Genomic DNA, 13511 nt, shown 5'->3' on the forward strand with positions numbered 1-13511 from the left:
AAAAGAGACTGGGGATTTTTCTCAGAGGTAGAATGCCCCTGGGTTCTACCCTAGTATCAGAAAAACAAAGCCAACATCTTTTCAGTTGCTTATAAATAAAACCGTACAGTGGCATTGCATTGGTTCTCGAAACCCATCTTTTTTATAGTTTTTATCTGTCTTTTCTGTTCACACCTGGCTGGTGTTATTTTGTTTTGAATATGCCATGCTTTTTCTTGCTTTAGGATCTTGCCATTAGGTGTTCCCTCTGCCCAAAATTATTTTTTTTCAGAAATCCAACTGTATAACTCTGTCTTTCAAGTCTCTACTTAGAAATTAGCTTCACAATGAGACTTGTCTAGATTACTTAACACTACATCATGCTCTACCTTGCAAAGCACTTAGCATCTTCTAACATATAATTTACTTCTATTTACTATGTCTTTCCCCATTTAGAATGTAAATTCCAAGAACATAGAGATCTTTGATCAATAGTATAGTCAAAAACTAGAATAATATCTGATTGCATTCATTTGGATTGGTTTATTAAGTGGAATTTTCCTAGCCATTAAGTGAAAAAGGCAAAATTTGCAGTTTTGAAGTCTGGCTTCAGAGGCCTGCAAACCTAACTTCTAGGCAAAAGCTTGGTTCAATGGCTTTTGGACTCTCACTTATCAAATTGCCTACTACCCTTATGGAGGAATCTATGAGATTTCTGACCTCCTTCTCCAGAACTGTGTAGAGTGGGTAGAAATAAGAAAACACATAGAGGATACCTTCCCTTTATAATACAGTGATTTACTTGGACTTGAAAGTGGAGATGTATTCTTACCCATAGTCTTTTCTAAGCTAATTAGAATACTCTAGGAGTTGTGAGGACAGTATAATGCTACCTTAACTTAAATTTTAAAAGACATAAAGAGATTATCTTGAAATTAGGTGTTTAAATCTAAATATTAATGTAGTATGTATTAAATGATGAATGTGCCCATTCTGCAGCTGAATTTGATAGGTAGAAATCAGAATTACTAGTTATAGGTAATTATCACTATTTACTACCTGGGTGGGTCCATTGTAACCTTTTAAATTTTAAATTCTTAATTTATACATAATCTAATTCCTAAATAACTTTAACAAAATGTAGTAACTTGAATGTAGCAAATATTTGTTCTATATTTTGCTGGTAAATAGACTTACATCCTGGAATAGACAAGTCTTTTGAACAAAGCTGACTTCTCTTCAGTTCCTTTGCTTGTACTTGGAACATACCCATTTTATATATTCTAATTTCAGATTTCAAATGTAAGATTTCTATAGTGAGTCTTTCTTATAATTACTTTGGTTTGTCTTACACTTTAGCTGTCAAAATGCAGTAGTGATAGTGGATTTTATTTTATTTTTTTATTTTTTATTTATTTTTTTTCATATTTATTTTTAATTGGTGCACTGTATTCATACATCATAGTGGGATACATACTTTTGTAGACATACATGCACACATTGCCCAGTCATCCCCCACCCAATCCCCACCCCGTTCTCTCCCTATCCCCCCCTCCTATGCTTGGCTTAGTAGTTGACTTCTAGTATTAAAGCAATTTATCCAAAATTAAAAATGATAATCTCACATAACAGTTTCATTTGTCTGATACCAAGCTTTTGATGACTTAAAGATAACATTTCAATATTTCTTTTTGCTTTCTTTCTTACCAGAGAATCTATTTTTTTTCTATTTTTTAGGTGAAACTATCATATATTTATATATTTATTTTTCAGAAAAAAAATCTATCCTAATATGGAATATGGACTCTAGGTACCCACATCGATCTTGAAAAAGAACAAAGCTAGAAGATATATATTTTCTGATTCCAAACCATATAAAGCTACAATAATTGAAACAGTGTAGTACTATTCTAAAGGCAGATATATAAACCATTGGAGTTAAATAAAAGCCTAGACCTAAATTCTTCCCTATATTGGCGTTATTTTTGACAAGGTTTCCACGAATATTTGGTGGTAGAAATAATAATCTTTTAACTAAATATTGTTGAAAAATAATAATTACATGGAAAAGAATAAAATTGGACCCTTACCTAATCCCATATACAAATATTAACTCAAAATAGATAAAAGACCTAAATATAAATCGTAAGACTATAAACTTTTAGGAGAAAATCTGGGTCATAAAACCTCACAACATTGAAATTGGCAGTGATTTCTTGGTTATGATTTCAATGGCACAGGCAACAGAAGAGTATACAAACTCCCTAAAAAATAAAAAACATATTGTATATCCAAAGACAATGTAAACAGAGTTAACAGTTACTAATAGAATGGGATAAAATATTTCCAAATGCTATATCTGAAGGTATATTAATATTCCAACTAGAAATCCTAAAAATTAACAACAATAAAGGCAAACAATACCCTTTACAGATAGGTAAAAGACTAACATAAGTAATGAATCTCCACAGATAACCAATCTTAGTTGTCTGTTGGATGGAAAATCTTGTTTCTCTAGTTCTGATGTGTGTTACCTATTTCTTCTTTGTAGTTAATCTCTTTGAGTATTTTCTCAAGTGCTGGTTTTGAAGACATAAATTCCTTCAGTTTCTGTTTGTCATGGAAGCTTCTTATTTCTTCATCTAATTTGATAGAAAGTTTTGCTGGGTAGGAAATTTTTGGCTGGAAGTTGTTTTCTTTCAAAATTGGGAATATGTTACTCCAAGCCCTTCTGGCTCTCATAACTTGGTTTGGGAAGTCTGGAGTGATTCTAATTGGTTTGCCTCTGAATGTCACTTGGCCCTTTGCTTTTGTTGCCTTTAAGATTCTCTGCTTGGCTTCCACATTGGTCATTTTGACAGTTATGTGGCGTGGGGATCCTCTTCTCCGATCCTGTCTAAAGGGAGTTCTATAAGTTTCCTGGACCTGCATATCGACCTCTTGCTCTATGTCTGGAAAATTTTCTGCTATTACTTCCTTGAAGAGATTGTTGATCCCTTTGGTTTCACTTTCTTTTCCCTCCTCTATTCCAATTATTCTTAGGTTAGCTCTCTTAAAATGGGCCCATATTTCTTCAATGTCAGATTCCTGCTGTCGGATATTTTTTCCTAGATTAGAAACTATGCGTTCATTTTTGGAATGATCATCTTCTAAGAGCGAGATTCTGTTCTCCATGTGTTCTAATCGGTTGTTTGTGCTTTGAATTGAGGCCTTTACTTCATTAATTGCATCCTTTATCTCTTTTTGGCTCTCTCTGAGTTCTTTTCAAAGCACCTCTATTATTTCTACAGTTATTTTCCTGATTTGATCTTCTAGAAATCTCTGATTTTCTGTTTTATCAGGTTCTGATGTTGTGGGGTTGTGAGCATTCATTGCTCCAGTATTATTCCTCTTTCCCATGATTTCGGAAGTTTGTGCCTTCTCTGGGTTCTTCCCTTGGGTCACTATGACTTCACTTAAGGTGCTCTGGATCTTGAGTCAGTAGTATCTCAGACCCCACTACTCCTTTACTGGGTTGTATCACAGAGTCTCCAACCCAGAGAGTCGATAGAGGCTGCTTTAGACCGTGGGGGGTGCCAGGTTGCACGTTCTCCTATGGTGTGATATCACTGCCACCGCCCCTCTCCCACTGGGTCAAGTCCCAGTGAGTACAGTACTGGGATTTCTCCGCTGTGGCCCGCAATTTGACTCACTGTTCTTGAGTACGCAGATGTAGCTGTAGTGAATTCGTTGCTGCTGCCGCCGGTGGCAATATGGCGCCGCTGCTACGCCCTCGGCTGTTGGGCTGGCGTTTTTTTTTTCTTGGTTTTGATTTCCACTCTGAATCCCTGCAGCGTGTGCTGAGCTCAGACACTGGGAGCTTTAGATGTCCTCTGCGCCGAGAAATCCCGCCTGGCTGTTCTGCAGCGGCTCCCCTCGGCTTGCTGTGGCCGTCCCGTGAATTCGCCAGCAGTATGGCGCTGCTGCCGCATCTGCCGCGTCCTCGGGTGTGAGGATCTCCTCTGTGGCTCTGTTCTCAGTCCGCTTTCTCTCTGGAGCCTGGTGATTTTTTTTGTTTCTCTGGTGATGTTGTTTTCTGGCTTTGAAAGGCGTTGATTTTGTGGTAATGGATATTTGTTGTTAGCGGGGCTCTTAAGCCCCGCTTTTCTCGGTCGCCATCTTCCCGGAAGTCGATAGTGGATTTTAAATATATTGCTACTGGGTTCTAGATTAATTCTTTCTTGTACTTAAATCATCAAGATACAAGGCTTTTGAAAACTTTGAAGATGTTTGGAGTTATACATACCAGTTAAAATGCTCGATCCAGTGAATTTTAAAATTTCTTTATTCCATCTTTTTTTTGCAATAATCTTTTTACAGTGTTGTCAGCATTTGTCCATTTACTAATCATAGTAAATTTAGTACATAAAAATGTAAAGACCTAGTCTCATTTAATGTTCAGCAAAACAGGATAATTCAGGTCTTATCACAATATATTGCATGATAATGTCCTTCCTATTAAATGACTAAACAGATGAGAACATCACATTTCCTTTTCTTTTCCATAGAAATCAGATGGTTCATCCATTGATTCTTTAGTTTGAGAAAATTCATTGACTATGTTACCTGAAGAATAATAGACTGAGATTTAGGTTATCAAAGTCAATTTTGGCAGCACAGTAGAGTTCGCAGTGCTATTTGTTTAAATTCCTATTCTCATTCTTCTGATAAATGTCAAACATATTTCTCTGTCAATTTTTTCTCTTTGTCATTACAAGCAAAAACTTAAGAGTTCTGAATTTTTAAGTGTGTTCAATGGAAGCTAATAAAAAAAGACAACAAAGATGGCCTTTTATCCTTTTTTGAAACATGCTGCAATACTTGGCAACACAATAAAAAAAATCTAAGGGTGATGCAATAGAGATGATTTATTTTACTATTGCATCCTTCTCTAAGAGAGTTGGCAGTGTTTTTTCTGTAAATGGCCAGATTGTAAATATTTTAAGTTTGTAGCCATTTAATCTTTGTCACAACTAGTACTGCCTTTGTAGTTGAAAGCAATTATAACCTATCTATAAAGGAATGAGCACAGCGGTGTCCCAATAACACTTTATATACAAAAGCAGATAGTGGGCTGTATTTAGTGTGCATGTGAGTTTGCCATTGGTGTTTCTATTTTTTTTAGTATTTTAGTATATAGTTTTGTGGCAAACTTGGGAATAATTGTTGAGTGATGAAATAGTTTCTAGGATGATGAAACAGCAGAATGTCACCAAATACAGAAAAAATAAGATCATGAAAATCCCATAAGTATCTTTTTGTTTATACACAGATTGATTGGACCCATGAAGTCTTTAAAAATCTTAAAGTATTAATGATAAAACTGCTTGAAAAAGTCTCTGATAATAAAGCTGAAGATTTGTTTATTTTGAGAAATTATTGCTAAAGGCATTCTTTTCTTTATATCCTTTATGAAATTGTTGTTAGTTATTATTTGGAGTTTTAGCTATTAATATCATTTGTGCTATAATATAACATGGGCATTTTTCCAAATCACAGCATTATTCAAAATAAAGCAATAAAAATCACAGAGCTAGTTGGGCATGGTGGTGGTACACACCTGTAATCCCAGTATCTGGGAGGCTCAAAACGGAGAATAGCAGGTTCAAGGCCAACCTGGACAATTTAGCAAGACCTTGTTTCAAAATAAAAAGGAGTGGAGGTGTAGCTTAGTGGTAGAACACTTTTGCGTTCAGTCCCCAGTACCATAAACCAGCAACAACATAGCATAAAAACACAGAGATGTAGAAAAAAATAGGAGTTATAATTGGCACTTCAGCTTAAAAAAAGACTTGAATAAAAACTTGGAAATGGTCATTGGAAGTGTGGAATCCTAAGAAAGTTGTGACGTTCCAGAGGAGAATTATCAAAGCTGTAAGACCAGGCGTGTGTGGTTGGGTGTGTCATCTCACACACTTGGTGAACTAACTTAGTGTTAGTTATTTGGGGGTTGTGTTTTATATATTCCCACGTCTTTGTTTAGCTAGGCTCAGTTTTCTATGTTCACTTAGTGTTTCTCATGGTCAGAGTGAATAAGTAAGCATGGATTTGCTTTAAGCTTAGCTTGGTTCCTAACTTACTAGTAATGTTGGGACAAACTGATGCTTTAAAAACTGACCATTTTTTAGAGGATGGCTTATTGTTGTCTGTGAATCATATTCTTGGGAAATGGTATGAAAACTTTTCTGGGAAGGTTGGTTCATGTTGTTGGGAAATTACAGGGAAATCTTTCTGAGACTTTCTTTTTAAAGCAAAGATCTCTTAATTTATCTGTTATACACATCAAGATTTTAATATTAAAATACTTTTTCTGGTTTTAATTATTGATTTGGTATATTTTTAACTTTCATTAAGAAATCATAAAATAGTTGTACTATTTAAAAAATTCAGGATCAAGAACAAGTACTCAATGATACAGTGGATGGCAAGGAAATCTATAATACAATTCGTCGTAAAACAAAGGATGCTTTTTATAAAAATATTGTTAAGAAAGGTTATCTTCTGAAAAAAGGTAAGCAAACTTTTATGACTAAGGATTCAATTTTGTATTTTACTGTTAACCAAAGGCATTGTAAATATTGGGCATAAAGCTTACTTTGGTTATTTAATAATTTATTACGCTACTTGTTATATAGTAATAATTATTAAATTAATAATTAAGTTGTTTTGACACAATTATTAGTAACTGACACTTGTCTAGAGCTTTTATCTAACTATCTTTTAAAATTTAGACTCTAGATATAGTAAGTCTACATTTCTAACTAGGGTTTTAGAAAACAAAATTTTGCATTTCCAACTATGTTCTTAAATCCTGAGGTGGTTCCAGTATAAGTTGTTTTATTTCTTGTTCCTTCTCTTCATACTTTTTGATTTTAGGAGAAACTCTTTGTTGCACTTGGCGCATTCCTGGTTTTGATGTTTTTATTTTATAGCTTTACTTCAGTTTGACATTAACATGAATTGAGGAAATGGGAGTGGGGAGTGATTAGAGGAACAAATTTTTTCTTTAGATTGTAAATTAATTACTCCAAAACAATTTTGAAGAATTTATCGTAATAAGATCTCTGAAGATATAAACTACCATTGGCATTTATTCTGTTACTCATTAAGAAGTATAAAAAGGCTTTTTGTTTTGTGGTACTGAGGGTGGAATCCAGGGGCTTTTCTACCTCTGGGCTATACTCCCAGACCTGTTTTATATTTTATTTGGAAACAGGGTCTCACTAAGTTGCTGAGAGCCTCCTAAGTAGCTGAGGCTGGCTTTGAACCTGTGGGATCCTCCTGTCTCAGCCTTCCAAGTGCTGGAATTATAAGCATGCGCCACCACACCTGGCTAAAAAGGCATTTTTTTAAAAAAGTTGTAGGCATTTTCTTATTACATAAGGATTGGGATATTATTTACATTTTGGAATAAAATATTTTTATTTTCAGCAATACTTTTTTTCTAATAAGTTCACAGATCATGATGATTAAAATAAGACAACTCTTTTCTTTTTAATAGGCAAAGGAAAACGCTGGAAAAATTTATATTTTATCTTAGAGGGCAGTGATGCCCAACTTATTTATTTTGAAAGTGAAAAACGAGCTACAAAACCAAAAGGATTAATAGATCTCAGTGTGTGTTCTGTCTATGTTGTTCATGATAGTCTTTTTGGCAGGTAAGAAAATGGTTTTCTAATTTTCTTTTGGTATGTCTTAATAACAGGTGTATTTAGATCATTTTAAAGCACAGTAAACCAATTTTAAGAGTCTTAAGATCATCTTAAGGTTTCGAATATACTTAGTAGGGTAATTTTTTTATTATTTTAAACTAACTTTTGTATAAAATTCTACTTCATTATATTAGGTGGAAATCTGCAGTGACACTGCTTTTGTAGTAGGGCTTAATCTTGATCTGTATGTAGTATGTTTTCTTGCTGCTTCTGATAGTAATCCTTTGAGTGACTTGAGTCTTTTTACCTTTCCCCTGATTTTACCACATTTTCTGATAGAACTAGGTAAGTCACTCCTATGACTAACTCTATAGGCATGTTCCTAAAGATACCAGTATTAAAAAAAAATTATAACATTAAATACAATTGTTTCAGAAGAAAAATAGGACTATTTTGGATTTTAATTTAAATTTTTTTTAATTTTGATTTCAAGAGTTTTTTAAAATACAAATTTATAAACTAAATCCTAACCATTATAAGACAGATCCAGCTTTTGATTACATTTAGAGTTTTGCTCAAGAATATTGGCCTTTTACTATTAGTATTATCAGTAGTCCATCCTAAAGTCTTTTTAGGTGTACTCATCACATTTATTACATTTTGGAAGTATTTCATAAATTCATTTGACCTTGATATTCTCTCTCTTTTTCTTAACATACCCTAGTATTTCATAAAGAGTTGCTTCTAAAAGCAAAAACTTCGGGTAAGACAGGATTTCTTAAGATTTTAACCCCCTTTCTTAATAATATGAGAAACTAGGGAGAGGTGCAAGATGGCAGAGTAAGCCCTTCAGCTGTCATCTCCCCATTAAAACATCATTTTACTTACTGATTTGTTACTCATGCACCAGACATACTTTCAAAAAAGCTCAGGAAACCTGATCAGAGATCTCAGTACCTGATTTACTATAAGAAAGGAGGCTGAAGGAAAGACCTACTTACCCCTCTCAACTGTAAGAAGTACTAGGTGGAAAGAAATGTCTCTTGCCTGGGGGAGGGAAAAGGAATTAAGTGTAGGCCCTAGACTTAGAACCCAGTCCCAGGTTCACCTCAATAAAACTTAGATTCCTACTGGCCCCTGTTCACAGGCCGTTCCCGCAGACAGAACATCTGGACCCATTTTAGCACCAGGTAGAGACCCAAAGCCTCAGGGCAATGGACTATGTTTCAGCATAGTATAACCACTAGCCATAGCATTTACCTGAAGTCTGTACCTTGCACTGCACTAGTGCACTAATCCTTGAGGTTGAGAGTCTCACATGCCACTCAGCTAGCATCAGTGTTGGTAGTCAAGGGCTTGCCTACAATCTTCCCTTTCCCTAAACTTGGGCAGCACAGTATGGAGATAGAAATCAACCACTGGATGATTGAGAAAGAGAAGTACAAGACTTTGCCATGGAACTCAGTACCAGGTCTGACATAGTGAAACTTAACACCAAGCAGAACCCAAAGGCTCCTTTTCACAGGGCCCGTGGAATCAGGTGGAGACTTGTCATCCTGATAGGATAAATATGTTCTGTTATCCACCACCTTTAGCTTTCTGCAGTGGTCCTAGATCATTAATAGAACATAATAGCAGACAGGATCTCGTGTGAGATTTGGTCCTACCATTTTCCTATACAGGTCTTGGTGGGCTATGGACTCTGAATGCAAGACAGATTTGTAGCAGCTATGGTGGCCACAGGATTGCCCAACCCATTCCTTCCCCAACTCCAGGCAGTACAACATGGAAAGAGTTGCTGCACGGAGGACGGAAAGGGAGATAGGCAAGTCCTTTGTTAGGATCTTAAGGCTAGACCTTTCACAGCGAAGCCCAGGGCTGGGCAGAATCTCAGTGTCTGACCACAGGGCAGTGATTTTGGACAAAGCATTTGGAAGTGCCTTGACCCCAGGCAGAGGTCTATGGACACAGCAGGATTGGAAAGCCCTTTTTAGCAATACTTCAATCGATCCTGAACAATACACCAAATGGATTTGCAACAAAACTTGGGCTTGGGGCACCATCTAGTGCTGAAATAGTGGCATTGACCATAATCAGAGAATGTAACAGCCTTTGTCTGCTTAGAATTTCTGGAAAGACAGGCACAAAGTTAAATTACAAAGACTGGAATAAATACCTGGTCCTTTATTGTGCAGAAACTGTCACATATCAACAAACAGCAAAAACTTTGAGGGGATCATGGCCTCACCTGATGGAGAAAATATGGTGCCAAAAATCAACCACATAGTAACTGATATGTGCTTACTTTCCGACACAGAATCCAAAATAGCTTTTTTTTTTTTTTTTTAAAGAAACCTAATGAACTTAAAACACAAAATAAGTTAGTGATTTATTGGGGATTTTTCTTGGTAGTGCTAGGGATTGAACCCAGGGCCTTGTAGTCTAATACAGAGCTATGCCTCTAGCTCCCACCAGAGAAAACTTATAAAGTAGATGGAAGAAATTTTTAAAAATTGAAATTATTCTGGAGTTGAAATGTACAATAAATAAATGCCATCAATGTCATCAGAAGCAGAATTGACCAACAGAAGAAAGAAGCATTTCGCTCTAAGACAGGCTATTTATTTATTTATCTTGTGGTACTGGAGGTGGAACCTAGGGGCTTTTCTGCCTCCAGGCTATACTCTCAGACCTACTTTATACTTTATTTGGAAACAGGGTCTCACTAAGTTGCTGAGAACCTCACTTGGTAGCTGAGGCTGGCTTCGAACCTGCCCAATCCTCCTGTTTCAGTCTCCTAAGAGCTGGGATTACAAGCGTGCGCCACCACGCCCAGCTCTAAGACAGGCTATTTAAAAATATAGTTGGAGTAGGAAAAATAGTGAAGAGGAATGAAGAAAGCTTACGGAAACTGTGGAGCAACATTATAAGAGCAAGTATTTGAGTTATCGGGGTTCAAGAGGTACTTGAGAATGTTAAAGTTGTAGAAAGCTTATGCAATGAAAGATTATTAGAAAACTTCCCAAACCTAGAGAAAGATAAAGATATCTGAAACAGGAGGGTCAAAGTTCATGAATCAGATTCAGCTTATTTAGAGGGTTCTGAAAACAGCAGGAGAAAAGAAAATAGCACATATATCAGTTTGCCTCACAGTTGAGTTGCCATCAGAAATCCTACAGGACAAGGAGGGAAAGCGATGAGGTATTCATAGTGCTGCAGTAAAAAAAAAACAGACCGGAAACTGCCACCCAGAATACTATACCTAGCAAAGTTGTCCTTCACAAGTGAAAGAGACAGACGTTCCCCAAAATTGAGAACATTTACCACCACCAGATCTGTCCTACATGAAGTGTTAATGGGAGTTCTTCATACTGAAAAGAAAGAGATGCTGAGTAAGACCATCAGAAGGTACACACATCACTGGTAAGAGTGATTATACAGAGAAGCTGAGAATGCTCTAATACTAATAGTATATAAATTATATTTTTAGAGTGAGGAATAAATGAAGCAACTAAAATAACTACATCAGTATGTTCAGAAGAAAGGCAGTATAAAAAGATGTAAAAAGCACCAGAAATTCAAAATATGGGCAGGAATGAAGCATAAGTGTAGTTTTAATTACTATTTTTCATCTATATTTTCCCTAACTTTACAAAGTTAATTTGCTAGTTAAGAATAGCCTGTTATAATCAAAAGAAGTTTTATTGTAAGCCTCACGCTAATCTTAAAGCAAAAACCTGTAATACACAAAAAATAATAAGGAATCAAAGCACATTCCTAGAATAACATAACTATAAAGGAAGACTATAAACGGGAGAAAGAAAGGAACCTTCATAAGAGTCTTAGTGGGATATAAATTAGTATAGCTGTTGTGGGCATTGCTCAAAAAATTAAAAATAGAACTACCATATGGTCTCCTATATGTCCAGAGGAAATGAAATTAGTTGAAGAGGAATCTGCACTACCATCTTCATTATAGTACTATTCATGGTCGCCAAAGAATGGAAACAACCTAAGTTCCCATCCACTTGGTATAGATATATATGGATAAAGAAGTGTATAAAGAAAAGTAGGAATAAATATACGAATAAAGAAAAATGTGATATGTACATACAATGTAATACTCTTTAGCCGTAAAAATAAGATTTTGTCATTTGCAGCAACATGAAGGGAACTGTGTTAAGTGAAATAAGCTAGGCACAGAAAGAAAAATACCTTTACTCATGTGAAATCTAAAAAAATAATCTCAATAGAAATTGAGTGTAGAATGGTAGTTAACCAGGGGAGGAAGAAGTGGGGGAAAAAGCTCATCAATGAATACTAAGTGTTTTAGTTAGATAGGAGAAAGAAGTTTTCCTGTTACATAGTAATGATAAACAATGATAATATCCAGACTTTTTTGGGGAAAAAAAAAAATAGAAGAGGATTTAAATATTTTCATGTCAAATAAATGATACATATTTAAAAGATATATTTACCCTATTTTTCCAACCTCCTATGGGACTGGGGATTGAACCCAGGGGCTTTCTCTCTCTGAGCTTCATCTCCAGCCCTTTTTATTTTTTAATTTGAAACAGGGTCTTGCTAGGTTGCTGAGAGTCTAAGTTGCTGAGTCTGGTCTTAAAACTGTTATCTTTTTCAGCCTCCCAACTACTGGGGTTAAGAGTGTTCGCCACCACTCCTGGCACTTACCTTGATTTTAACATTACATGGAGTGGTGGGGGTAGGGAATGAATATATCACAAGGTATCCTACCTATAAAGAATATAATTTTTTGTGTCAGAAAAGTAAAAAATAATGTTGACATCTTGGCCTTCAGATAGGATTAGAGCAGGCCTTCAGCTCCTTTTTAGTTTTTTACTTTTGTTCTGCCTTCTTTCATGTGTTAGATTCTTCTTAAAACCAATTTCTTACATAGTAAAGTGGCCACCAGAGAAAGGTGTGGGCATTCACTTGTTCCCTTAACTGCTGAAAATCCTGAGAATACAGGCACCTCTGAGCTAGTCTTAGGTAGCAGAGGAATGGGATTATCCTGATAGAGTGAGAGGCCATTTGGTGCCTACCCCTGCTGCTGGATATGACTTTACAAATAAGGCAGCTGTACTTACTGTATGAGTGTCAGTAAATTAGAATCTTATTGGGGAACCAGGGACACTCTTCACCACTATAGTTTATTATTGCTACATACAGGTAAAATAGTACCTAAAGGATGAATTTTGGGGGGCAATTACTGAAATAAATACATCTGTCCCTCAGTGTCCATGAAGGACTGGTTCCAGAAGCCCCACCCCCTGTGGACAATAAAATCCACAGATGCTCAAGTTCCTTATATAAAATTGAGTAGTAGGGTTGGGGTTGTAGCTCAGTGGTAGAGTGCTTTCCTTAGCAAGTGTGAGTCCCTGGGTTTGATCCTCAGCACTACAAAACAACAATAACAGCAACACACAAACTATAGAAACAAAAACCAAACAACAAAAATCCCAAAACAAAAAAGGTGTAGTATTTGTATACAAACTAAGTAAAATCCTCCTGTGTACTCTAGATAACATGTAATTCCTAATATAATGTCAGTGGCATGTAAATATTATACTGTATATTTTAAAGAAGATGTATGAGAAATGTTTGTACTTGTTCAGCCCAGACAGAATTAAAAAAAATTGTTTTAGATCTGCATTTGGTTGAAACTGGATATAGAGCCCATGGTATAGAAGGCCAACTGTAAGAGGAAGTAGGTAGTTTGTGAGCTGAGTTATTGAGGATGGAAATGGATTTATTTGGATAGTTAAGTAGAACTTCTCAACCAGTGTACCATGGATCATCTGAGGCGTCCTTTTAGGTACT

The 13511-nt window shown here is 35.8% G+C and overlaps 1 protein-coding gene across 3 annotated transcripts in view; it reads left to right on the top strand.

Annotated features, from left to right (window-relative positions):
• The window catches only part of RASA1 (RAS p21 protein activator 1), a gene marked incomplete at both ends in the record, with an annotated part of 102587 nt that overhangs the window by 64930 nt on the left and 24146 nt on the right, over window positions 1-13511 (top strand). For all 3 annotated transcript variants that reach the window (XM_080707351.1, XM_080707353.1, XM_080707352.1), the window contains 2 exons: window positions 6409-6529; window positions 7520-7676. In XM_080707351.1, coding sequence (XP_080563477.1) covers window positions 6409-6529; window positions 7520-7676 — 278 coding nt within the window. The remainder of the gene's footprint in view (window positions 1-6408; window positions 6530-7519; window positions 7677-13511) is intronic.

Source organism: Muscardinus avellanarius (assembly GCF_963383645.1).
Source record: "Muscardinus avellanarius genome assembly, chromosome: 1".
NCBI lineage: Eukaryota > Metazoa > Chordata > Mammalia > Rodentia > Gliridae > Muscardinus > Muscardinus avellanarius.